The sequence below is a fragment of the Crotalus tigris genome, unplaced genomic scaffold (assembly GCF_016545835.1).
Source record: "Crotalus tigris isolate CLP2741 ecotype Arizona unplaced genomic scaffold, ASM1654583v1 scf7180000017765.3138416, whole genome shotgun sequence".
NCBI classification, from domain to species: domain Eukaryota; kingdom Metazoa; phylum Chordata; class Lepidosauria; order Squamata; family Viperidae; genus Crotalus; species Crotalus tigris.
Window position 1 is genome coordinate 1,543,347 of NW_024096620.1, and position 24,130 is coordinate 1,567,476.

General features: G+C 43.9%; 1 protein-coding gene across 8 annotated transcripts in view; it reads right to left on the reverse strand.

The window, feature by feature from the left end:
• Positions 1-4,589: 4,589 nt before the first annotated feature.
• DYNC1I1 (dynein cytoplasmic 1 intermediate chain 1) overlaps positions 4,590-24,130 on the reverse strand; it is a 252,049-nt gene continuing 232,508 nt past the window's right edge. For all 8 annotated transcript variants that reach the window (XM_039341469.1, XM_039341465.1, XM_039341467.1 and 5 more), the window contains one exon: positions 4,590-5,562. In XM_039341469.1, coding sequence (XP_039197403.1) covers positions 5,452-5,562 — 111 coding nt within the window. In that variant the 3' untranslated portion in view covers positions 4,590-5,451. The remainder of the gene's footprint in view (positions 5,563-24,130) is intronic.

Sequence of the window (24,130 nt, forward strand, 5' to 3'; positions counted from 1 at the left end):
TATTTTGTCTGTTCAGTTACTTCGAAAATGATCCACTCAGATCTCCTTGCATGGAATTGTGTGCTTGCAGCTCTGTCCATGGTCTCATTTCCTTATGTAAGTTATGTGGGATTTGGAAAAGAAATCCTGGAGCTGGTACAGCATTCAATTGGAAGTAGAAAGGGGATACAACATTGCCTTATGTCATAAGAGATTTCAATATGTAATGTTGTTGTGATTCTAAATCTAGAAAGTTAAATATAAATTTAAATCCTGTTTCTGTCATTACTTTTTGGAATGTAGTCTCCAGTCCAGAAGTCATACACACATATATTCTGGATGAGTAAAAATAATTGAGAACAATCCTCAACATGTACGTTTGTGTGTGCGCGCACCTATATGCTATACTAAAATAACACTTTTTTGTAATTCTAACTTAACAACTATTTCTGTGTGGGAGTTGTTCATCTCTTCAAATAGTGGATATGTATAACTTTTAAATTACATGGTCATACAGCACAAATGTACCCAAACTCTTATAAAATAATTTAAAATTTCCTTCTAATACAGTGGTTCTCAACCTTCCTAATGCCGCGACCCTTTAATACAATTCCTCATGTTGTGGTGACCCCCAATCATAACATTATTTTTGTTGCTACTTCATAACTGTAATTTTGCTACTGTTATGAATCGTAATGTAAATATCTGATATGCAGGGTGTATTTTCATTGTTCCGAATTGAACATAATTAAAGCATAGTGATTAATCACAAAAACAATATAGTAATGCTCGCTGGAGAAGCTTACTCTTCCTTGCTGAAAAATGTTGGGAGGGAGGGAAGGGGAAGGAAGGAAGGAAGATTGAAGGGGAAAGGAAGGAGATTGAAGGGGGAAGGAAGGAAGGAAGGAGAGAGATTGAAGGGGAAGGGATGGAGATGGAAGGAAGGAAGGAAGGAAGATTGAAGGGGGAAGGAAGAAAGAGATTGAAGGGGGGAGGTGCTACTAAGGACGCACAAGCAGCTCCGCACAATTGCCTGGGGAGGAGGGAGGCTCTGGTGGAGAGCCAAGCGGCGGCATATCCGGGGCCTCGGAAGCTGCGCGGAGGAGCCATGCACCTCGGAGCCGCCAGCTGCCCTCTCACACCCGCCAAGGGATGGAGAAGGAAGGAAGGAAGATTGAAGGGGAAAGGAAGGAGATGGAGGAGGAAGGAGATTGAAGGGGGAAGGAAGGAAGGAGAGGGAGATTGAAGGGGAAGGGATGGAGTTGGAGATGGAAGGAAGGAAGGAAGATTGAAGGGGAAAGGAAGGAGATGGAGAAGGAAGGAGATTCAAGTGGGGAGGCATTGCCAAGGACGCACAAGCAGCTCCACACAATTGGGGGGGGGGGAGGCTCTGGCAGAGAACCTGGTGGAGAGCCAAGCAGCGGCACATCCGGGGCCTCGGAAGCTGCATGGAGGATCCGCGCGCCTCAGAGCTGCCGGCTACCCTCTCACACCCACCAAGGGAGGGGGATGGAGATGGAAGGAAGGAAGGAAGATTGAAGGGGAAAGGAAGGAGATGGAGAAGGAAGGAAGATTGAAGGGAAAGGAAGGAGATTGAAGGGAGAAGGAAGGAAGGAAGGAAGGAAGGAAGGAAGGAGAGGGAGATGGAAGGGGAAGGGATGGAGTTGGAGATGGAAGGAAGGAAAGAAGGAAGGAAGATTGAAGGGGAAAGGAAGGAGATGGAGAAGAAAGGAGATTGAAGGGGGGAGGCGCTGCCAAGGATGCACAAGCAGCTCTGCACAATTGCCCGGGGAGGGGGGAGGCTCTGGCGGAGAGCCTGGTGGAGAGCCAAGTGGCAGCACATCCGGGGCCTCGGAAGCTTTGCAGAGGATCCGCACACCTCGGAGCCGCCGCCGGTCCTCTCACACCTGCCAACCTGGAGCCCCCCATCCTCATCCTGGCACCTCTGCCCTCTCCCAGCCCCCTGGGACCTGCCCGCCCCTCCAGCCTCCTGAGTGCCATTGCAGCAGCGGGGTCACGAGAGCCCCTTTCCACGCTGTGCAGCCCATTGCATGCAAGAGGGGCGTGGCCGGAGCGTGAGCTCCCGCTCAGAAGGCACCACTTCTCTTCCAGCCCGGTCGGCTGGCCTCTGACGCACATGTGGGCATCGCCGCCGGCTCGCCCTCTTCCCCACTCCCTGGCCACTTCCAAGGCCCGGAGCCCGGCAAGCCAGGAAGGAGCCGCTCCTGCCTGGCAGCCCCATGGCCGCGCTGGGTACCAGAGGGCCGAGGCAGCCTCTGACAGCGAGGGAGGCTGTCCAGGCGGGGATGCTCCCGCGCAGCATGGAGGGCGGCCGGGGCGGAGCACAGCCGGGCAACCAGGAGGCGTGGAGACCGGCTCAGCGCTGCAGCTCAGCTTAGCCAGCAGCGGTGGAGCAGCCCAGCGGCAGCGCCAGCAGCGGCCCAGACCCGGCCCGGCCGCTGAGCCAGTCCAGGGCAGCGTCGGGGGCACGCGTGATGGCACTGCGGTGGCAGGAGCAGGCGCTGTCGGAGAAGGGCACCCTGGAGGCGGGGGAGCCGGAGGAAGAGGGCAGTGGCCGGATAGAGGAGCAATGTCTCGGTTTCTAAGACCATCGGAAATATGTTATCCGATGGTCTTAGGCGACCCCTGTAAAAGCGTCATTCGACCCATAGGTTTAGAACCGCTGTTCTAATAGATTCCAAAGTGAAAATGTTGAATGCCTTCAGATTTCTCATTTTTAATTTTCAGTCTATGCTTCTTGGAATATTAGAACCATACAATTTGATGACATAATCTTTAAGAATTGAGAAGTATGGACAGAAAAATCCAACTTCACAAGTACTTTCCTAGTAGTTGCAAATATGCATAACTGTGCTGTTATATTTTCTCTGCAGGCCAGATGAGGAATTTGAACTATATAAGGTGGAAAAATCTGTGCCTCAAGGGCTACTTTCTAAAACTCACGCATCCTTAGAATTATACCACTGAAATTTAACAGCAAGTTGCTGATTTTGCACAGCACAATTTGTCTTTTCTTGAAACCAAAATATCTAAAACAGGTTATAGGGTTCCATTATATAAAATATAATTCTTCATGTGGTCCCACATCTGTTCAGAACTAATATGAAAAAAAAAAAACTATTGGAAGCTGAGCTCTTATTTGCTACTGACAAATCTGTCAGCCTATTCTACTTTTCTAGAGTATCTGTACAAAATGGGTCTACCACTAGACAGAGACTTGCAGTGTTTTTTATTCTTAATTTTTTTAAGCTTTCAATAAAACCATTTGCAAGTTCAAATTATAACCTAAAGTGTGGTTCTGATGCTGCAGTTCATACTGATTTAAAGTTTTATTACAACAACAGAAGACTTGATAAGTTCTTTTCTGAGTTGATACTTTGCAATTTTGGAGCAAACATGTATTTTCATTGACTGGATATGCCAGTGATGACGAACCTTTTAGAGACTGAGTGCCCAAACTGCAACCCAAAACCCACTTATGCATTGTCAAGTGCCAGGTGGGTGTGGGCCAAAGGCTGGGTGTGGCCCATTGGCTGGGCGTGGCCCATTGGCTGGGCGTGGCCAATTGGGTGGACATGGCTGCAGTGGTAACGGCAGACTGGGTGGGACTAGAAAGTTTAATCAATTCCAGCTTTGCAAGATCTTTTGTTTTCTGCGAGAAGTTGAAATTGACTGATTGAACCTTTTTTTTTTTTGCACATGGCGGCAGAGGCCTAAAGCGAAAAGGTTTTATAAAACCCAGCTGAAGGCCTAGGACTGGGGTGACAATGCGCGTGCCCACAGAGAGGGCTCTGAGTGCCGCCTCTGGCACCCGTGCCATAGGTTCACCACCACTGGGATATGCCTTCTACATGAAAATCCATGAATAGTGACGAAAGGCCTTTCAAATGCATGTGTCAAATAAGGGTCTGAAAAGAAAACATGTTTTCTGCATACCAGTCCAAGTAGATCAGGGATGAGATCTTGATTCAGAACACATGTCTCAAGGTCAAAAAATCAATTTTAGAATGAGATACATAGTGGGTTCAGGTTATGGCCAAACTCTGAAGGAGGAGGCAAGTGTAGTTCATTCAAATACTCTGTACATGATTACAACCATCAAGACAATTTTAAAAGTGTAAGGCTTGATTTTTCTGAGATGGCTCAACTATTAGGCAATTACTCAGCTAAAATGGATGTGCTGGGTAGCTTACAAGTAATACGAAAGACAATTTTCTGTTTCCTCATATTGGAAGATATGAGCTAGTACTTGCTCTAACTTAGATGAAAAAAGAATTCTGTCACATTAGTTTGAAATAATTGGTTTCTGAGAATGAAATGTACTTGGGGTGGGAGGAGTTCTTTCATGCAGCAAGTTATCTTGAGCCAACCCTGTACATTTTCACAGGATTTATGACAGCATTATGTTGAAAAAAACCTACATCTAATCACCAAGCCTTGTTACAAAATAATAATAATAATAATAATGATGATGATGATGTCCATGCAGGTTGGTTCCTAAGGGTGGCATTAGAGGAACATTGGAAGCATCTGAATCTGTAAGAATGAATTTGATTTCTTTTCTGAAGAAAAGCAAAAAAACAGCCATATTACAACTATATAAGCCTCTTTATTCAAATACTCTCATTTACTGTTAGAGATAAGTTTAATACAAAAACAGTAACACATAGCTACAGCACACTTTGCAACATTGACTTAGTAGTAACAGCAATTGCAGCCCAATTCAGATGGTTACTATTGATTTGTAACAAATTTCTGTGTCCAACATGAAATATTTAACTGCCAGGAAATCACAAGTATTTTTAAAGTTTGATTTATTCAGCCTATTACAAATACCATTTTATTACAAAGTGATTGCCTGTAATTGTTATTTTGGAATTCAAGATTATTCCAGCATGCATGGGAAGGCAATGCATGTTGATTCATTATACACATGCTTTACTGCTTTCAAATAAATATGTTCCATGCAGACCGCAACCAGTAATGATTAGCCCTATTTATATAGTATTGATACAGTACATAATTCATTCATTATTTAAGTCACCATGTGAAACACCACATCTAAAATCTTTGGCCCAGTCCTAGGTCACAAAGCACATCACATCTGCATCCAATCATAATCTGACTTCATATAGATTTACCTGGACTGCCCCCCCCCCAAAAAAGGTTGTGAGCCCAAGTTTACCTAGGAGTTTTTTAACTGCTTATTGCAATTACTAATCAACTAGGCAGCAACAAACCTTCTTGTGTTTCTTTTTTTCTTATTTATAACTTTTGCTAGAAGAAACGAGATGAAATTATTTGAATACTTCCAGGCTACTACGCACAGCATGATTAGTAGGAAAGAATCTGATGAGTAATGCTGGCAGAAACACTGCTAGCAACAGTGTACTGAACTAATGCTCAATGAAAATTTCATCAACAGATAGGAGGGAAGAACTAGGCTTCCTTCTAAGCAGCTATTTCCATGGTGCCTTCTTCTTCACTGTCAGCTCTGTTGGCCCGGATCTCTACCAAAGTGCGTGCAAAGCGAGTCCATTCATCACTGTGAGGCACAGCAAGCTGTAAGGATAAACAAATGAGAGGTATATATAGTTGCAGTGTGTGAAAACAAATTAAAAAGTTTCAAAGTAACAGTTTATGATTGTAATCATCAATAAGGGCAATTATTGTTTGGAACTGTAAAACCTAGAAAATTTTGACAATCAGTTTCAGTATCTGAGAGGGAAGGATTGACTCCTTATTACGAGCGAGGACACAATATCACCTACCTAAATGTGAATTTGAAATCAAAAGAATTTTCCCCTCTATAAACTTGAAGGAAGTCCAAAAAACTTTACATTTTAATGAGTGACCATGAGTAGCCTGGATGTCCTGTGATGGCAACATATGATTTCCTAAAGTAATCTGAATGTGCAATTTCCACATTACAAAATATGGGCCTAAGTGGAGAAGTCATATTGGTAACAACCGCATCTGATAGTCAGTTTTCAAGGATGTTTTTGACAAATGCATTAACCTTCCACTTTCTCCAACAACAGCTGACTTCATTAAATCTGCCTGGTTTTCAACCAACAAAGAAAGAGATGAACAAAGGAGATAATTCAAAACTATCATAAATAAATGGTTGGCATAGCTAAAGCAATTAGTTAAAGAGCTTTGTGGGTTTGCATGTGTCAGGAGTTAAAAGCAGTCTACACCTGCTTTAGTTCACTTGGTTTATGTATGCCCCAGAAGAATCCTAGAATTGTCATACCAGAAAATTCTCCAGTTGTGCCCAACTCTAATGTGCATCTCTGTTTACATGACTATAAATTACAATCAGACTTTTTGGTTCCAGTGCAATATTTCCATATCAGGCTGAACAAGCCAGAATCAGTGTTGCAAACAAGTCAAATTTATCTGTTGAATTCTACACCTGTTGTTGCTAAACAAATATTTTAAGTAGCTTTGTTCAAACTCAAAATGGCAAAGGAAAACAAAAAAGAAATTAGAAAGCCTTGAACAAATTATGTTCCCCTGTTTTTATATATTATTCTAAGCCGAAAGCAAACTAAAAAGATAACTTTCAAACATTGGTTCACTACTTAAAACCATGCATAAATATCCGATCCCTATGATGCTTCAAAGGGCAGGCCAAGAAAATCCCTGCTATCTATCCAGAGTTACAATTTTTGAGAATGCAAAACAAAATTGAAGTTGTTTCTCAGTGTATCTTTTCATAACTAAGATTTAGAATAGCATTTGAGACTGAAGCAGGTTTCAGGCTAGCTCAGGATAGTCTGGGAGGCGATATCCACACATCTTAAAGCTGCTAAGGCAAGAAACAATGAATTTATATCAACCATGCTCTTTTATGGTTGAATATTAAGTCTATAGTTTCTCCTGGATGCTTGTGAGAGAAAGAAACTGTTGGAAGACATTAGGTACAGTACACACCTTATCTGTATGTTCTTTCATTACCTGACGGCCATTAAACCTAGCAATGTTTCTAGCAACTTTCCATTAACATAATATCAGAGATTATAAAATAAAGGAATATCTCAGATTACAATAAGTAAATATTAGTGACATTAATAAGTATTTAAAAGATTTAGTTCAGAGGACACAAATTCCACAGCCTTTTCACAAGCTTAGTTGTACATTTCTATATGTACTTTTAGAATAACAAGGATTTCTTTTGACTTCATATAATGCAAAGTTAAGCGTCAATAACTTCATTTCCAAATCATCTCAAAGTAAATAAAGTTGAGAAAGGGGCTGGGAAGAAATGGGATAGGAAGAGACAGAGATTCAGGAGGTGATTGGGTAAGGAAAAGAAAGGCGGAAGAGATGGGGCGTTGTCTTACCTGAACGCCTTTTCTCAGCAGGATGATGTAGAGTCCAAATGGATGGGTTCTATGACGGCCTTCCTGCCTGGCAGACTGGGTAAAACTTCGGCCACACCCCTTCCTTTGGGCGTGACCCCAGTTTTGACTTAGGCGAGAAACTTTGTTGGAATTAACATTGCAGCTCTTTATTATATCTTCATTATATCCCTGCCTAGACCTATCCTCTGGGTGGGCTTGGACTCTACATCATCCTGCTGAGAAAAGGCGTTCAGGTAAGACAACGCCCCTTCTCCAGCAGGATGACTGTAGAGTCCAAATGGATGGGACATACCAAAGCCCTCATGTCCCCCTGGGAGGGAATGTCTAGGCTACCGAACTCTGAGCAGATACGACCTGTTGAAGAACTCTTCTGCCAAAAGGCCGCGTCTGCTGCTGCTAGGGAGTCTAAACGGTAATGTCGAATGAAAACCGAAGGTGAGGACCAGGTTGCGGCCCTGCAAATCTCTTCCACCGGAGCTTGCGTTAGCCACGCCGCAGATGTGGCTGCGCTCCGAGTTGAGTGGGCAGTCACCTGAATGGGTGCTGGCAAATCCTGTGAGACGTAGGTCTGCGCTATGCAGGCTCTGATCCACCTGCCTATGGTGGAAGAAGATACCTTCTTTCCCATAGTTGATGGCTGAAAGGACACAAATAATGCTTCAGTCTTTCGGAAAGCCGAGGTGCGTTTCACGTAGAAACACAGTGCTCTCCGTACGTCTAGCTTGTGCCATCTGTGTTCTAGCCTATGTTTGGGTCTTGGACAGAAATCAGGAAGCGTAAGTTCCTGAGATCTGTGAAAGATGCTATTTACCTTCGGGATGAAGGTCGGGTCTGGTCTAAGAACGACCCTGTCTTTGAAAAAGGTACACAGATCCTTCCTTACTGACAGTGCTGCTAGTTCTGAGATTCTCCTTGCTGAAGTAATTGCCACAAGGAAAGCTACCTTCAGTGATAGGTGATGGAGTGAGCATGTTTCAAGAGGTTCGAAGGGTGCTGATGTCAAGGCTAGAAGGACCTTAGGCAGGTTCCAGGACGGGTACCTGTGTATGACTGGGGGCTTTGTGTTAGATGCCCCTTTTAAAAAGGCATTAATCGCTGGATGTTGTGCTAGGGAAGTTAAGTTGTCGCAGGAGAGTACAGTTGAGAGGGCCGATATCTGTCTGCGGATAGTATTGACTGACAGGCCCTTATTAAGACCCTCCAATAGGTAATCTAGGATATTGGGTATAGATACTGCGGTCGGGTCTAGGTGAAGCGAAGCGCACCACCTACAAAATCCCTTCCATGTAGCGTCGTAAATCCTATTAGTGGACGCTCTTCGTGATGCCTGTATGATCGATATCACCCCTGCAGAATAAGATTGTTTAGTTAAGCTTTGCCGCTCAAATGCCAAGCGGCTAGATGTAGCCACTGGGGGTCTGGGTGTACGAGCTTGCCCTGACTGAGTTTTACCCTGTCCGGGGGAATCCTCCACGGAGGTGATATCGAAAGGTCCACGAGGTCGGCAAACCACGGGCGCCGTGGCCAGTGAGGGGCAATGCAGACCATTTCTGCGCCCTCCACGATCATCTTGCGTATGGTTGCCGGTATTAGTGGCAGCGGTGGGAAGGCGTACAGGAGTTGCGCCGGCCACCGGCACCTGAGAGCATCCGTTCCCTCCGATCCCGGGGACGGGAATCTGGAGAAGAACCTGGGGAGTTGTGTGTTCTTGTGGTTGGCAAATAGATCTAGGTGCGGTTGTCCGAACCTCCGGGAGATCTCCTCGAAGAGAGCCGGGTCCAGACGCCATTCCGACTGGTCCACCTTGGCTCTGCTCAGGGAGTCTGCCTGGGTGTTTGTCTCCCCTGAGATGTGTTCCGCTCTGATGGAACTCACATTGGCTTCTGCCCACCGAGCCAGAGCCAATGCTTCTTTCATTAGTTCCACTGATCTCGTTCCTCCCTCCTTGTTTACATGTGCCTTGGCTGCTACGTTGTCTGTTAGTACGAGGACGTGCCTCCTCGTTACTAGGTGTGAGAAATGGCGGAGGGCCAGGTGTATGGCCCGGAGCTCTAGCCAGTTGATGCTGTGTGACAGGTCCTTCTGTCCCCACTGGCCCTGTGCTATCTGTGTTCCCAGGTGGGCTCCCCATCCGAACAGGCTCGCGTCTGTCGTGAGTGTGACCCTGTTCAGTTCCCTGAATATGCTCCCCTTGAGTGTCGTGGGGGATAGCCACCATTTTAGTGATTTCATCACCTGTGCTGGTACCAGCACACTCCTGTTGGAGGTGCTGAGGTTCCTCCTCTGGTAGGGTAGGAGGAACCACTGCAACTCCCTCGAGTGGAGCCTTGCCCATGGGATGATGCCCATGCAAGATATCATCTTCCCCAGGAGCTTCGAGAGTTGTAGCAAGGGCACTCTCCTGATCCTTTGAACTTGGTGGATTAGCTTGGATATGCTGATCAGTCGCTCCTGGGAAAGGAATACCCTGCACTGTGACGTGTCTATCACCGCGCCCAGGTGTTGCAGTCTCCTTGAGGGAATGAGGTGGCTCTTGTTTAGATTGACCGAGAATCCGTGCCCCTGTAGGGTTCGGATTGTGGTCTTGAGATCTGCCCTTGCTTGTTCCCGAGATCTGGACTGGATCAAGATGTCGTCCAGATAAAACTGGACGCGAACCGGGATCAACCTGAGGTGGGCCGCTAGTACAGCTAAGATCTTTGTGAATACCCTTGGTGCTGACGACAGTCCGAAGGGTAATGCCCTGTATTGGTAATGTCGCCCCGCGTAGGTAAATCTGAGGAATTTCCGGTAGCTGGGGTGGATGGGGATGTGTAGGTACGCCTCTGTGAGATCTATTGAGGATAGTAGATCGTCTTCCCTGACGCTGGCTAGTATGGACTTTAGGGAGTGCATCTTGAACCTCCTGTACTTTATGAAATAGTTCAGGCCCTTCAGGTCCAAGATTGCTCTCCACCCTCCTGATGTCTTTGGGATAACGAAGAGGATAGAATAAAATCCTCTTCCTTCCTCTTCCGTTGGTACCTTCTCTATGGCTTGAATTGACAGGAGGTGAGCTATGGCCGAAGTTATCAGCCTTGTCTTGTGTACTCTTCTGGAGATGGGACATCTGATGAACCGGTTTGGAGGGGGAGAACAGAAGTCTAAGGTCAGGCCATGCCTGATCGTTTCCAGGACCCAGGCGTCGGTGGTGGTCTGTTCCCAGACCTCGGTGAAATTTCCTAACCGACCCCCGATGGGTGTATCCTGTTTGGCGTCACTTGGTACGCTTAAAGGATCTGCCTCCCGCTCCTCTATATGGGCGTCTGGACTGGAACTGGCCCCTGGCTCCCGGGCTTTGGCGATCCTGGGTTCGATCCTGTCTCGGGTAGAAGGATCGTGAGCCTCTGGGCCAGTCCCAGGATTGCCCTGATCGAAAGGGCTGCCTCCATTCCCAGGGGCTTCCTGGGCGGGAGCCCTGCCTCCGGAAGTCCTGACTGCCTCTCCTGTCTAACTTCTTTGATGGATGTACTAGGATTTTTTTCTTGTCTCTGCCTTCGCTGACATGTGGATCCAGAATGGAACCAAATAGGGCCTCTCCACTGTATTTGGACGTCGAGAGACGCCATTTGGACCTCAGGTCTGTCTTCCAGTTTTTGAGCCACAGTAGCCTACGCGAGGCCACTGTGGCCGCAATGGATCTTGCCGCATACTTTGTTGCGTACAGTGAAGCGTCAGACATGAACTGAGAGGCCGCGAGGAGTTTGGCCAATGTCTGGTGTACTCTGACCTGGTCTGGAGGCACCGTGCCCTGCAGTTCCCTCAGCCACATGATGCAGGCCCTCGCGAAGAATGATGATGAGGTGGCTGCTCTGGCCGCCCAGGCTGCAGCCATGTGGGAATGCCGGAAGGAGTGTTCAAATTTCTTCTCCTCAGGTTTCAAGACCTCCGCCATGTCTCCTGGAATCGCGGAGGTAGAGAATAATGAGATCAAGGGGTTATCTACAGTGGGAACCTCTAACATGTTAGAGAAGGAGGGAGATAGGTTGAAAAGCTTCCTCTCCGCGCTGTTAGGTGCCGGTGGGCTTGCAAGTGAGGACCATTGTTCCTCCAGCGTGGTCATGAAGACCTCCGCACATGGAATGTACTTGTCCTGTGGGACCTTTTTGGCAAATAGAGGGTTGGCCTCCTTGCTTGTCGATGGCCTCTCATCCTGTACTGATGTTAGGCTGACTGTGGAAACTGCCTTTATCAGGAGTGATTTTAGGAGCGCTGGGTTAAAGAGGCCAGAGCTCGTCTCCTGCTCAGGTGCGGTTTCCTCGTCCTCCGATAGGGGCATGTCTGACATGTCAAGATCTACTGAGTCACCCTCTCCTAGTTGAGAGGAAGATTCAGAAATGTTGGTAGGGGGTGGCCTAGCTCGTCCCTTACGGGGTGTGTGAAAGGCCACTTGCCCTTTGGAAGCCATGAATTGGGAGAATGCATCCTGCATGAATGCCTGAAATTGTGCCGACCATATGTTCTCCTGCGCTTTGTCGCTGGGGTGAGGCGCTGGAGTGTGGTCGGGTGAGGGAGAAGAAGCTGGTGAGGAGGGATTGGAGGAATCTAACTGTTCAGTTTCCCCAGGAGGAGACCAAGTCTTGAGCACTTCCTCGGCAGTAGGTTCTGTGCTGGGTGCCGCCACTGGGACAGGGGAAACCAAATTTGTCCCATTGGCATTGGTTCTCTGTGCCCTGCTAATTTGTCTTTCTAAAGCCAAATGTCTCCTCAAAGCCTCTCGCTCAGCCGTTTTAGACTGTCCCTTCTGAGTAAGGTGCTTTGTTTTAGCTTTCTTCTTCCCCCCCACCTCTGATTCAGAGGATCTGCGTTTTCGCTGCTGCTGTGGGGGGGACAATTGAGGGACCTGTGTGACTGAATACGAGACATTGTCTGCCATTGTGCCAGACACCCCGAGTAGGAAATGCCTGGGATGGGGGAATGAGGTACGCAGATCAGAGGCAGATGCTTGGGACTGTGCCCTCCTCTGCCTATACAAACAATGGCCGGACAGACAGGATTCTTTGGACAGAAGATCCTGCCAGGCAGTGACTAAAGGCCACTATAGGAACAGTTAGGGAAGAATATTCCTCCTCACCTCCTCACCTAGTCCAGACAAGGTGCAGTTTATATCTCTCTCTCTCTCCCCCAGTCTGTGGCTGTGGCAACAGACCACGATAGGAAACGGTTCTTTTTGCTTTCCCTCTTCCTTCCTCTGTCTCAATTTCCTTGGGTAACCTCAGATCCTTGCAAGGGAAAAAACCCTTTGTTTGCCGGAAAATGGAGTCCGGGTGATGGCCCCGCCCCCAAGGGGAAACGGCGGGAAGATCAATTTCCAAAATGGCGAATGGGGAAGAAGCCACGCCTCCCAATGGAAGCCCGGGAATCCACGAGGTTCAAAAACAATGGCGGATCCTGATTTTTGCAATCAGGAAGACTCCTCTAGTCATGAGGGGGCTGCGCCTTTCCTCTGGATAGAAGGAAATTCAGCGCCGGCTTTGCTCTTGCCGCGTTGTCTATCGCGCCGCTCAGCTGATCGCAGCCGAGCGGCGACCTGGTTTGCCGCTTCCCGCGCGGCTCAGCTGTTTCGCGCCGAGCGGCGCTCAGCTCCCTCGGCCAGGCTGCTCAGCTGTTGGGAGGGCCCGGGGGGCTACGCGCAACCCGGTGAGATCCCCCGCGCCAAACAGCTGCTCGGCGGGCCGGAAGAAAGGGCGAGCGATCCGGCCCGTTCCGAGCCTCCCCAGCTAGCCCCACTCACGAGTCCGCCGATCCTGGCTGCCTCTCTCAGTTCTAATCGTTGCCAGGAAGTTTCTCTTGCAAAGGGAAGGAGAGGGGATTCCTTTTTTCTGTTTTCTTTGAGTTTAAATTCGTTTGGTTCTGAGAGCTGCCTCTCGCACTTGTACCAGGCTTCGAGACTGAGTCAAAACTGGGGTCACGCCCAAAGGAAGGGGTGTGGCCGAAGTTTTACCCAGTCTGCCAGGCAGGAAGGCCGTCATAGAACCCATCCATTTGGACTCTACAGTCATCCTGCTGGAGAAAAGACAAAATTATTGGGGAAGCACCAAATATTTATTCACGAATAAGTGATAATAAGCAAACTTGGAACAAAAATTGATCAGGGAGGACATGATAGAATATAAGATTAATAATAATCAGTAAAAGGACTTTTTTACACAACAAATGGTTAAACAATGGAATTTGCAGTGGTCAGATTTGGCAATGGTCACTACTATGGTTTTAAAATGCATAGAGGATCGGGTTATCTATGGTTAGAAGCTGAACAACTGTGCACTACATCCTGATTGGCGAATAGTAAATTTGAACAATGGCAGAAGACCAGTCTTTGGGAGAGACTTGTAAGGGCTGTTGCCCTCCTATCCAAGTTCATGAGTTTCTTATATGCATCTGGTTGAGAATGCTGGATTACATCATCCTTGGCTTGATACAGTGGGCCTTTCTTGTGTTCATAGGAGACAGAGATGAGTTTGCTTGTGGGTTTCATATGGATACATCAAAAATATTAAATAATGATTTTTTTTACAAAATTTTATTGAACATACAATTAAAAAACACAAAAGACACATTAAACATAATACAATTAAAGACAAAAAAGATACATTGGACATGATACAATTTCCCTGTTTAAAAGATACTATTAATATTACCTTACATTAAGTTATTACATTGTTACAGAGTGCACATTCTTTCAATAAAGTACATCCTAATTAAATAACTTTTGGTGCTATCTGATATAACAAATATTGAAATAAAATTTCTAGGTTATCTACTTAATCATCAGCCTTTGTCCCAGCATACCTCTTTAAATCCAACCAATTGTACACTTTATTCCAAATTTCAAAGTACTGTTTTATTTTTGAGTTCTAATGTCAGTCTGTCCATTTCCGCACAGGATAGAATTTTGTTTAGTATTTCTTCTTCAGGGGGGGTTTCTTTTCCAATTTTGAGTATATGTTAATCTTGCTGCGGTTTGTGGATTTCATATGGATACATCAAGAATATTAAATAATGATATGGACTAGAACAAGGGTGTTAAACTCAATTTCACTGAGGGCCACATCAGCATTGTGGTTGCCCTTGGGGGGCCAGGTGGGGGGCCAGGGTGGGTGCAGCCTACTGGGTGGGTGTGGATGGAGTAGGTGTGGCCTACTGTGTGGGCATGGCCAGTTCTACATCATTCATGTCAAGGGTGCCTGTGGGGGGCTGGGCAGGAGTGGAACAGATCTGAGGGTCTCTAGCAGAAAGGGGTGGGACCAGGACAAGTGCCAAGGCATGGTCCACCAGGGAAGTGCCAAGATGGCCACCACAAAATTGTATATTGGCTCCCAGCTGGCCTGGGCCAGGGCCAAGGCAGTGGGGGCCGTTCCCTCACTGTTTCCAGGATGGCTTCGCGGGCCACATGAAACCACTTTGCAAGCCGTATCCGTCCCCCGGGCCTTGTGTTTGACATATCTGGACTAGAAGTTTCCTCTTTTCAACATTATAGTGCAGGGCAAAAAATTATAGAAAGACCTTAAAATACATTCTACATGCAAACGTAACTTTTTTATAAGATAAAATAGTGAAAGATTTGTCTAAATTATTTAATCTAGTTCTTTGTGCTTTCCCTTTGTCTGAATTTTTCTTTTCCTTCAGAAGCAAACTACCTAACCCTACTCCCATATAATAATAATAATGATGATGATGATGATGATGATGATGATGATGATGATGAAGTTGGAAGGGACCTTGGAGGTCATCAAGTACAACCCCCTGCTCAGGCAGGTAACCCTATACCATTTCGGACAAATGTCTGTCCAGTTTCTTCTTAAAAATGTCCAGTGTTGGAGCATTCACCACTTCTGGAGGCAGGTTGTTCCACTGCTTAATTGTTCTCACTGTCAGGAAGTTTCTCCTTAGTTCTAGGTTGCTTCTCTCCTTGATTAGTTTCCATCCATTGCTTCTTGTCCTGCCTTCAGGCGCTTTGGAGAATATCTTGACTCTCTATTTTTTGTGGCAGCCCCTGAGATATTGGAACACTGCTATCAGGTCCCCCCTCGTATAACTGAAAGCTTCCACTGGCACCATTGGAGCCTCAAGGTTTTCTGAAATAGACTGGAGGCTAAAATTTGGAAATAAACCTCCATTTGATAATCAATGACAGACACTCACAGATACAGAACTTTTATTATACACATTAGAAAACTACAACATTCCATTATTTTTTGACATAATCGCCATTATGTCAAATTGAAGGACTTCTTGTAATGTCTTACAAGATTTGAAATACCTTAACAGTAGTCACTTGGCGCCAAATCTGGGCTGTGGGGGGGTGATCGAAAACATTGCAATAGAACTGCTTCAAAAGTTCTTGGGTAAGTCTAGCAGTGTGCAGGCGAGTATTGTCATGAACCAACACCACACCGGAAGTCAGCATGGCCCGATGCTTGTTATGGATGGCTCGTCTGAGTTTTCATAACATTTCACAGACTTCTGAATTAATGGTCAAATGACCTTCATTAGCAGTACTCCTTTGGCAACTTCACATTTAGTGGGATTTTCTATGACATCGCTTCTGGTGTTGTGTTGGTTCACGATAATGCTTTTTGAGGGGGAAAAAAAGCAATACCTACTTCAGCAAAATGTTTAGTCCCAGAAACTAATATTTTGTGAAATGTTAGTTACCCTAATAACTTGATGTTCATTACTTAAGAATTGTTTCAACATAATAAAGTTCTTTTTTCTGTAAGAATATACAAGCATCTAGGCCAGAGGGCCCTAACCTTTTGGGCACCATTAACCAGTTCCATAGAGAAAGCTTTTTTTTCCATGGACCAGAGAGCGAGTGGTTTTCTGTGCTGCCTGCATCCCACAAACTGGGCTTTGCTTGTTTGTGCGGACCAGTTGCTGGCATGCCAAGGACCGGGGGTTTGGGACCCCTGATCTAGCCAATATAAGAGATTATCATTCACTACTAGAATGCATTGTCAACAAACAAGATTGCCTTATAGTGACTCAACTTGTTGGAATTTTCCAGAGATTTAGACAGCCTTTTCCCAGTCCCACTAGAGATTTCCACTAGAAAATTCTCCATGCTAAAGTATATGCTCCATTAAAATTTGAATCAATTCCCCAGATGACTTTTATAAAATTTAGAATGAAATAAAATATTTATCCCTTTTGCAAATCATTAAGATCTAGCCCAGAGCACAAGAGAAACTGTAATTCAATTCCCCTTCTTCATTTCCCAGACCTCTCTAGCTGTATCATCAAAGGTACCTGCCCAGCACAGGAAAAATATGAGAATTTACACAAACTAATCAAGGAAGCTGTAATATGTACTCCTCCAAGGAAGCAGAGTAATTAAAACTAATAATTTTACTTTATTTTAATTTATTTCAGCACAAAATAGCAACAGAAAATGAGTCTTATGGAAATGCAAGCAATACTGCCCCAAAGATAATTATGAATGCCTACTCACACAGAGATAATATTATCAGCATCAATAATAATCTAAAATAAATTGGAATTGGTTAGTCCATACAAAGTTATTGCTTTGTTAGTTCTATGGCAGTATGTAAATACTTCAAAAATTGATGTCTTGGTACAAAATACTGTCCCATAACGCACAAAAATGGGGCTGTAAGTCAGTCTGCTTTTCTATATTCTTAGAAAACTGTCTTTATTGTACACAACAGCTTTGTGTTCCAAATCTTTCTGGCATGGATTCAACTATGGGAGCAATTTCCCTTCTCCTCCAGGCCATAGTGACTTCCACTACAAACATATAGTAAAAATTCTGAAGGCTTTCAAGTCCCTGCTAAAGAAAAAGCCATTTTGTGACTTAAGAAAAATGCAACACAGAGCAACTATCTTTCTACTGGATATACTTTTTAAGGAGAGGCAAAGATTCCAGTACTTTTTAAATTAATTCCAGAAATTAATTAATTCCAGAAAAAGTTATACAATTTCATTTATACCTTGCTAAGAGTATCGCTTCTTGCATATAATTTCCGACTGCAAAACTGTCAATTGTGGCCCACAGGGATGCGGGAAGGAAAATTTAAGTGAATACCCTTTGCATAAGAGTGTGTTTCTTATCAACTTAGGTGAAATTGATTCTTTCCAAATTGGTAATTTAAATCTGGCACAATGTCTCAGAAAGTAGATGAAGCTGCATCATTTGATCCTTATTTTTGCTGTATCCAACTCGGAGCTCTTTGGAGGGAAATGTCACAGAAATATCAATAATGAATCAATCAATTAAAAAAAAAAAACACTTTGGGTATTCTGGAATACGGCAAGATAGTCAATCAATCCAAAACAACCCAGCCTTTGATTATTTCAGGAAATGTCAATTGTTAAGTGATGATGGTCAAAAATGAAGTTTGTTTCTCATCATTTCTGGGCAGAAGAAACCAAAAAATATATATAGCTTGACTCCCAAAGAAGAGTTTAAAGATTTTTTTAAAATTCCAATATGCTAAATATTTTAAAATCCTCAATAAAATAATGAGAAAACTCTGCCCTTAGGTTTGATGTAGCCACTCTACAGGTAGTCGTCAACTTAGGACCATAATTGAGTCCAGAATTTCTGTTGCTAAGTGAAACATTTATTAAGTGTGTTTTGCCCCGTTTTACGAATTTTCTTGCCACCGTTGTTAAGTGAATCACTGCAGTTGGTATATTAGTAACATGATTGTTAAATGAAACTGCTCCCCGCTGACCTGGCTTGTCAGAAGGTCACAAAAGGTGATCACATGATTCCTGGACAGTGCATCCATCATAAATACGAGTCATCTGCCAAGCATCTCAAATCTGATCATGAGACCATGGGGGATGTTGTGATGGTCATAAGTGAAAAAAATAGTCATAGGTCACTTTTTTCAGTGATGATGTAACTTTGAATGGTCACCAAATGAACTGCTATAAGTCGAGTATATCACTGCCACCTTGATAGTCTTCAACTCTCCTATGTTAAATAAGTTTCTAACTAGTAAGTAATTTCTCACACTGTCCTATGCAAGATATGGCTGGATATCTTTTTTGCACAATCTTACAATTTCTTTTCCTCCAAATGCAAAATTATTTTGCTATTTTTCAGAATGTTCTAAAACTCAAGGATGGGAGGCACTTTGACTTAGGAACTGACTTGCAGGCACTGTGGCATTGTTTTCAGTGTTCAACCCCCATTTCTTTGGCCATTTCACAAAACTGAAAATGGGAGAAGAGCCATTTTACTTTTGTTTTTCAGATGCAAAAATGTTTTGGATGGCATTGGTTCCACATCCATTTCATCATTTTTTTTTCTCTATATTCAGTGAAAGAAGCCTTTATTTGGAAAGAGGACTATTATTTTACAGAAATTCGCATCTTGGCATTCTCATTTTGATATTCTCTGTTCTTAATTATGTGTGGCTCCAAGAGAACTAGTTAAAAAGATTTTGCAAAGCTGGCTAATTAAGGACCACGAAAAAGAATTGGAGTTAATTTTAGTTTGGTTCCTCCAATAGCATCAGCAAGACAAATAGGTTATAATGATTATGATGAAACTTACAAATAAAGTTAAAATGTGGTTTACCAGCAGCCTTGTAATCTTTCAATTTAACAAAATCATTTCAGAAAACTCATATCTCAAGAGAGCATTACCATTAACTGTTTGTTCTAAACAGTTTCCATCATCCTATTTACTATACACGTTGCTCTAAGAAAAGCATTTAGCCTTGAGATCTACTGTAAAGATTTCCTTTAACCTCTAGAACAGGGCTTTTCAACCTTTTCACCAATTGTACCACTTTTAGAATATGGCAACATTCGAATACTACCAGTCACCTAGCGATGTGTCAAAAACTTGATGACCAAAAAAAAAAATGGAAAAAAGTGATAAAGTACAGGTAGTCCTTGACTTACAACAGTTTGCTTACTGACTGTTCAAAGTTACAACGGCACTGAAAAAAGTGAGTTATGACCATTTTTCATACTTATGACCGTTGCAGCATCCCCAGGGTCATGTGATTTACATTTCAATGCTTGGCAACTGATTCATATTTATGATGGTCAGATTGTTCCAGGGTCATGTGATCGCCTTTTGCAACCTTCTGACAAGCAACGTTAATGGGGGAAACCAGATTCACTTAACATCCATGTTACTAATTTAATCTCTCTCTCCCTCTTTCTTTCTCTCTCCCTCTCTCTGTCTCCCTCTCTCCCTCTTTCTCTCTCTCCCTCTCTCCCCCTCTATTTATCTCTCCCTCTTTCTCTCTCTCTCCCTATCTCTCTCCCTCTCTTTCTCTCTTCCTCCCTCCATCTCTCTCCCTCTTTCTTTCTCCCTCTCTATTTCTTTCTCCCTCTTTCTCTCTCCTTCTCTTCCTCTTTCTCTCTCCTTCTCTCCCTTTCTTTCTCTCTCTGTCTCTCTCTCTCTCCCTTTCCCAGCGGTTCTGTGCCATGGAGGCTTGAGACACGGAGGCGTGGGACGGCGAGTGGCACGATGCCGTTGGAGGCAGCAGGACGGGGGGGGGGGGTTATCTGCATCCTGCCGGCCAAACTCTGGAAGCCTGCTGAATGAAGAATTTTAGGGGGAGTTGAAAGCAAGACAGACTTAGGGATGTATTAAGACGATAGATGGCTGCGTAAGGAGAGTGGAAGGGAGGTGAATTCAGGATGGAGCAGAAAACACGGGGGGAAGGCATTAGGAAATAAGCACCAAGGTACCTGGTGCCTTGCAAGGGATTCCCGAGTATTCTGCAATTGTTTTTCCTCTCTCCTCTGCGCGAGAAAAACTTTTGCGACGTAAATCTGAAATCAGGTGTTCCTGTGAGGTGGCATAGAAGGTCCTTGGGAGAGGCGAGGACAAGCTTGGTGTTTCCTCTCTCCCAATTGCCTTCCTCTTCTTCACCCCCTTCCCCGGCCTGCCTGCGATCTGAGCTCACAGCTCCATGGCTTTTCTTTCCCTAGCCTAGCCAAGCGGGCTCAACATGAACAGGCTGGGGGAGGGGTTGAGGACGACGTGTGGGATAGCAAAGGAGACCAGCGGCCGGCACCATTCTACCTAGCAGCGTGGGTGTCGGCTCCGTGGGCATCCAACAGCTGAGTGGCTCCGACTTCTGGCCGCCGAACAGCTGAGTCCTCCGGGAGGCAACGTGAGGGCCCTGAGGGCTATCGCAAGCTCGCGGGGGGGAAGGAAAAGAAGATGGAAGAGAGTAAAGCCGCAACAGAGAGAGAGAGAAGGGGAAAGGAAGGAGGGGGGGGTTGTGAAGTTTGCACTCAGGCCGTGATGCAAGCGCTCTCAAACCCCTTCCTGCAGTTTCAAATCCCTTCCTGCCGAGGGAGTGGACAGCTCTGTCTCCTATCAGGCTAGCACTTGTTGTGAAGTAAGGAGAGGGGAAGGGCGATATGGATCCCGCTGACCTGCGTGCATGAGAAAAACTCAATCCGGTTGCTGCACAATGAGTCCCTGGGGAGGGCAGGGCCTTGCTCTGCGCCTGTGCTCTTCACACGCCTCCTGCAGGGCACATTTGGTAGAGTTAGTGCAGGCTGCCGCTAAGCAGCATATTTTCCACAAACAAGTGAGGTGGGAAGAAGCGGAGCGGGGGGAGAAAGGTGACACCGCAGGGGGGAGGAAGGTGACGACACGTACCACCAGCCAGATGGTCACGTAACACCAGTAGTACGCGTACCATCGGTTGAAAAGCTCTGCTCTAGAATGTATTGGCTCTGGATCCTAGATGGATATTGTCAAACTTTACTCTTCAAGTAAGCCACCAACTAAGTAAAGATTCTTTGAAGCTATTAAGTTAAATGTTCTGGCTTCTGCTTACCCACTTGAGATGCCAGAGAATATAAAAAGCAGAAATATTGAATAAGTAGCATTAGGTCATTTCTAGCTGCTTGATTTTGTAAGGCAGGAAAGATTCACCTGATAATGTGACTGGATTAACATCTCTGGAAATTGCCAATCGACAATTGAATTGTGTGTGCGTGTAAGAGAGAGGGAGAGGGAGGGAGAGGGGGAGAGGGAGGGAATGAGAGAGAGGGGGGAGAGAGAGAATGAGAATCTTAACTGTTCTCAATTTTGTAATACACATTGGGAAAATCAGATTGCTCCTATAGGATGTGGCAGTCAATTCATTTCTTGACCTTCCCGTGACACATATCTTACTTTCTATGCAATTGCTGCAACTGGACCAACTAAGAAAAAGAGCCACTCTGATGGAAAGATGAATCTGTTCATTTCAAAATCTGATAATCCTCCTCTTTTCACAGTATTTTTTGGTCAACAAAAAAAAGTTATCTAAGCTTTTTTAAAATATATATATATGCACAATTCCTATTTGACATACTAGAAGGGAAACTCCACACAGGACCATGAATCAGAAAGAGAGATAGTGAAGTCTCTTCTGTCCTACCTCAAGTTAAAACCCATCTTGAATTGCTGTGAGTCAAGGTGGATGTTTTATTTTTACTGACTTTGTTCAATGCTAGAGCACAGCCCTGTGATTTACACCTATATTTCTGCAGAGACATTTTTTCTTTATAAAGCTGTGACAAGAACACAGTTGATAAATATATATATATATATATATATATATATATATATATATATATATATATATATATATATACACATACATACATAGATCCTTTTCAAACCTTACAGCACTGCAATCTCGTAGGAAAAACGTTCCATGTCACATTTTTACTCTGCCTCTGGAAGAGGTTTGATCAGTCTGAGGCCCAAGAAGATATTTTGCTGCTAATTCAGTACAGGCAAATGTATACCATTATATATACTACCTATTCTGGCTTTGATCCTGCGGTGGTATCAAAACTCCTTCATTATTTTTCTTTATATATAGCTTGAAAAAGTCAGTATTTTTTCAGGCAGCACCCAGTGCCACACACATGGCTGGAAACAAAGTGGGAGGTAATCTAGAAGAAAAAGGCCACCAAAGGAACCCAGAGCCTAAAAGCACACCACTCTGCTTAACTCTCAGGGAACCCAGCCTCCGTGCTAACAATGGATGAAACCACGGGCAAGGAGACTGAAGCCAAAAAACTGCATGCAGATGATTTTAATCAGCTCTATGTATACACTGGTGTGCATAACTGAAGGGCTGGAATACCACAGGCAGACTGAAGACTGCTTCCATCCACTGCATAGCAGGTATCAGAAAAATTGTGTAGACTGCCCTTCTTTAAATTTAATTTGCAAGGGTTTGCCTCAATTAACTTCTGCTATGAACTCTGTTTCTATATTGTTCAAATGGACATGACAGTGGTACCAGGAAGTTAAGAACTACCACCCCAGGAGACTCCACACTGGACCAAACTTCATAACTTGAATACATTACTAAAACTACCATACCTTACACTGAAAAGTTTAGTTCTGCCTTCTCCATCCTGCTGTTCTAAAAACATCAAATTGACTAAATTCTTGAGAAAGTGCACTAACAAGTGACCCTATGATCTTGATTCCTAATCTGAATCTGATAGGGATGAAATTAAACAGCCTTGCTTCCTCTATCTAAGTATACTTTGAAACCAAAGTTGCTAAAAATCAAGCTAACATCCTCTTTACAATGCAGGATACCACGCTAGACAATCCTACCTCCATTAGCAAAATTTTATGCTACGCAGGCTAGAGTGACAGTCTCATAAATAAAACATGTGCTCTAGCACTGAACCACATGCCTGACCGGAAATCATTATTACTTTAGATTACAGTTATTTAATTTTCATTTGTTAATTCTTTCTGGAAATTCTGTTAAGCTTTTGGTTCAACTCAACTAACAGAAACAGTTCCAATATAGGTTCTTAAATATGTTATAGGAAAATATAGTAACCAAGGAATTTAATATGAAAAGCAAAAAGTACCAACAGTCAACTGATGACAAACTTATAAGTAGGTTTAATCAAAGTGGTAGCAAAAATAGCACTAAGTGCCATCTAATGTATGTATTAATATTTCAATTTACCTATAGTTTTTTTTTGGGGGGGGGGGCTGTTCTATCCTGGAAGGCAGGCTCAATTGTTTTTATTCTTTCCTTTTTTTTCCATGCTATTTTTTCGTTTATTCAAAAGAAAATTAAAATATAAAACTCCAAAAAAGACAAAAAATAAGAAAAACACAAAACAGTCAAGACATTAAAAAAGAAAAGAAAAATCTCCACAAAAACACATTATCCCCCCTCACTATGATTAATATATTATTACAATATTAGTTCCCACCCCATGTGAAACAGCCCCCCCTCAAATTTTTTAATATAGTAAATCTATTTGCAAATTATTGTCCTGCCTTTTATATACTAATGACAAAATAGTTAATAGGAAGAGTATTAAGGTTTCAAAAGCCTCTGTTAACAAACTGTTGTCTATGCATACAAACTGTAACCTACTCATAGAAAGTTTGCCACAGCATCTTATCTATCTCAAATCATCCCAAAAGTTAAAAGTTAATTCACCCTGGATCAAATATCCCCATTTATTTCTTAATGCCATCTATTATCATTTGTTGTCCTATTAAATATAACAGATTCAGTCTCCACAGTGGCTCTATCTTTCCAACAAAATTCAAACAGAAGTAATTTCTATTTAAGTGTAATAAATCCATTCTTCAATTTTTCTTAGTCTTCATAGGAAAAAAGAATTTGTCACTTCCCCATTCAGGCATACTCCTACCAGTAGTATCATAAGGATATGCAGGCTTGAATTTCAAAGACACTCATGGGATCAATAAGGGAATATTTCTT